General features: G+C 36.2%; 1 protein-coding gene across 1 annotated transcript; it reads left to right on the top strand.

Annotated features, from left to right (window-relative positions):
• On the top strand, positions 1-1,851 carry UFO (F-box family protein). The gene has a single exon (XM_022035779.2). The coding sequence runs from the start codon at positions 422-424 to the stop codon at positions 1,730-1,732; it is 1,311 nt and encodes a 436-aa protein (XP_021891471.1). The 5' UTR covers positions 1-421; the 3' UTR covers positions 1,733-1,851.
• Positions 1,852-2,901: the final 1,050 nt, after the last annotated feature.

Consider the following 2,901-nt stretch of genomic DNA (forward strand, 5'->3'; position numbering starts at 1 on the left):
TTTTCCAACATAAACAACCTATCCAACAATCCCTTCGTGGGTTTTTGAAGAACCCCAGAAAAGCATGTCTTCTCTTTCACGAATTTGTGTTCTTTCTGTACTTTCTCAATACTTCAACCCTACTGCATGCCCCATAATCATCCCTCAAGTACTTCACCAATATTTTTACCGTTTCACCAACCTACAGTAGGTTCCCATAATACATAGCTCCCAAACCAATCATGTAACCGTGAAGTTTTCACTTTCAAAAGTAGGTTTTTCCTTTTTTCTTCATGCGTGCCTAGAAAAAGACTAACCCGATCGTTCATCACCTTCTTTGACCTAATTTTCTTTATAGTTGCGGAATTTCTGCAATCCGATTGAACTCTGACTAATATTGAAGCAAGAAACAACCCATATATATATATAGTCAATTATAAATATGGATGTGTTCAACACATCTCTGCCTTTACCCTTTTCCTACACCTTCACCACTAGCAGTAGCAGTAGTATTGCTACAACCACTAGCAGTAACGCCATTTATAGTCCTTGGATGGACAGTAGGATTTGGAGTAAACTTCCACAAAGGCTGCTAGATCGGGTGATTGCTTTCCTTCCACCACCAGCCTTTTTCCGGGCACGTTGTGTTTGCAAGAGATGGTATACTCTCTTGTTCTCCAACACCTTCCTTGAACTTTACATGCAAATTTCGCCACATTGTCGTTGGTTTCTCTTCTTCAAGCACAAAACCCTTAAGAGCTACATCTACAGGAACAATACCACACGAGCTGCCAATGACAATAGACCCAACATCTGCCATGGTTACCTCCTCGATCCTTATGATCTCACATGGTACCGCCTTTCCTTTTCCTTGGTCCCATCTGGGTTCTATCCAACTTCTTCTTCTGGTGGGTTAGTGTGTTGGGTGTCAGAGGAGGCCGGTTCAAAGAGTCTTATTTTATGCAATCCTCTTGTTGGTTCTGTTAGCCAATTACCACCCACGTTAAGACCACGACTCTTCCCTTCAGTTGGCCTGACCGTTACCCCTACTTCAATTGATGTAGCTGTTGCAGGAGATGATTTGATCTCTCCGTATGCAGTTAAAAATCTATCAACCGAGAGCTTTCATATTGATGCAGGCGGGTTTTATTCGCTTTGGGGTACTACTGCTTCCATGCCAAGGCTTTGCAGTCTGGAATCAGGTGGAATGGTTTACGTGGACGGGAAATTCTACTGCATGAACTACAGCCCTTTCAGTGTCTTATCTTATGACATGGCTGCAAACAACTGGTTAAAGATTCAAGCCCCAATGAGAAGATTCTTGAGATCACCAAGCTTGGTGGAGAGTAAGGGAAAGCTGATTCTGGTTGCAGCAGTTGAGAAGAGTAAGCTGAATGTGCCGAGAAGCCTTAGACTATGGGGTCTGCAAGCCTGTGGAGCAACATGGGTAGAGATTGAAAGAATGCCACAGCAACTCTACATACCATTTGCAGAGGAAGAAAGAGGAAACGGGTTCGATTGTGTTGGAAATGGAGAGTTGATAGTGATAATGATAAGAGGATCAGAAAGAGGATTGCTATTTGATATTTGCAGGAAGAGATGGCAATGGATACCTCCATGTCCGTACAACAATGGCGGCAGTGACGGGGAGGAAGGTGAGCTGCATGGATTTGCATATGAACCAAGACTGGCTACGCCAGTCACAGCTCTTTTAGATCAGTTGACACTTCCATTTCAGTCTTTTGCTGGTTAGTAGTCCTAGGACGTACTCGACCTAGTTGTAGGAGTATCAAGAGCTACCAATGGCTTGTTTGTGGTTGTAATAATTAAAAAGATGCTACCATTTTCCAGATCAACCCTTTTTAACTGCTACACCTGGTAAATTTTTCTATCCTTGTTTGCCTTTGGTATTGATCGGCTACAGTCATCCCCTTCATCATATACAACATACATATTATATATATTATACTTATGCATGTGATTTTACCTATATATACATACATGTACATATGCCTCGGTTAATTTCTGATACGCAGAGAAATTCACCTTTATCATGTATTAAATAGTATATACATATATACATCTCCTAGAAGAAATATATAATATACATACATACTCGCACCGCAGATATATAGAACTCCATAATTACTTCGATTGCATTCTTTTTAATCATTTTTGTTACAAATTGATTTTTCTGTAAGATTAAGTAGAACCAAACCATATGGTTGACTCTTTATTTTTTATTTTCGTTGTCTTCAGCACACTCGTGTATGGAGACTGTAGAAGACAACACTCGTGACTGCCATTGGAATACACCAAAATTTCAGCTGCTTTTGGGATATAATAATTTAGATCATAAATTACGAAAGCAGTTATTAAGTATTATTATAATTAAATTTTAATTTTTCAAACTATAATTTGATTCATAAACTTATAATATAACTTTAAACCTCTGGGAAACAACATAAATTATTTGTCCGTCTTCAAATGACATATAAAATTATTTAAATAAAAATAAATATTTCTATTTGAAAAATATTTTCAAAAAATAATTTTTCTTGATTTTTCCTTAAACGTTTAAATATCATTATTATTATTATCCTTATGATTTAAATAATTAAATAAATCAATTGTTTTCATTAAATTTATTAAAATTAATTCTAATTGCTATAATTTTTAAGTTTAATAGAATATAAAATATGGAAAAACATAGCTAATAGTTTAGTAATTAAATTGATAGATTATTCCAATTGAAAAAACTCATTAGTTTTTATTTTCTAAAATTTATATACTATGAGTGTAAATAAAAAGTTCTACTTGGAATTTATACACATAGTTAATAGAAAACAAGAACAAGTATAACACTCCTGTCTAGTTCACTCCTTGGACTAAAAGTCTGAGTGATAAATAACAATATGACAA

Source organism: Carica papaya, chromosome 2 (assembly GCF_054855325.1).
Source record: "Carica papaya isolate Zhongbai chromosome 2, ASM5485532v1, whole genome shotgun sequence".
Taxonomy (NCBI): domain Eukaryota; kingdom Viridiplantae; phylum Streptophyta; class Magnoliopsida; order Brassicales; family Caricaceae; genus Carica; species Carica papaya.

Excerpts from the sequence above, each read along its gene's own strand:
- UFO (XM_022035779.2), top strand. The coding sequence starts at position 422 with ATGGATGTGTTCAACACATCTCTGCCTTTACCCTTTTCCTACACCTTC.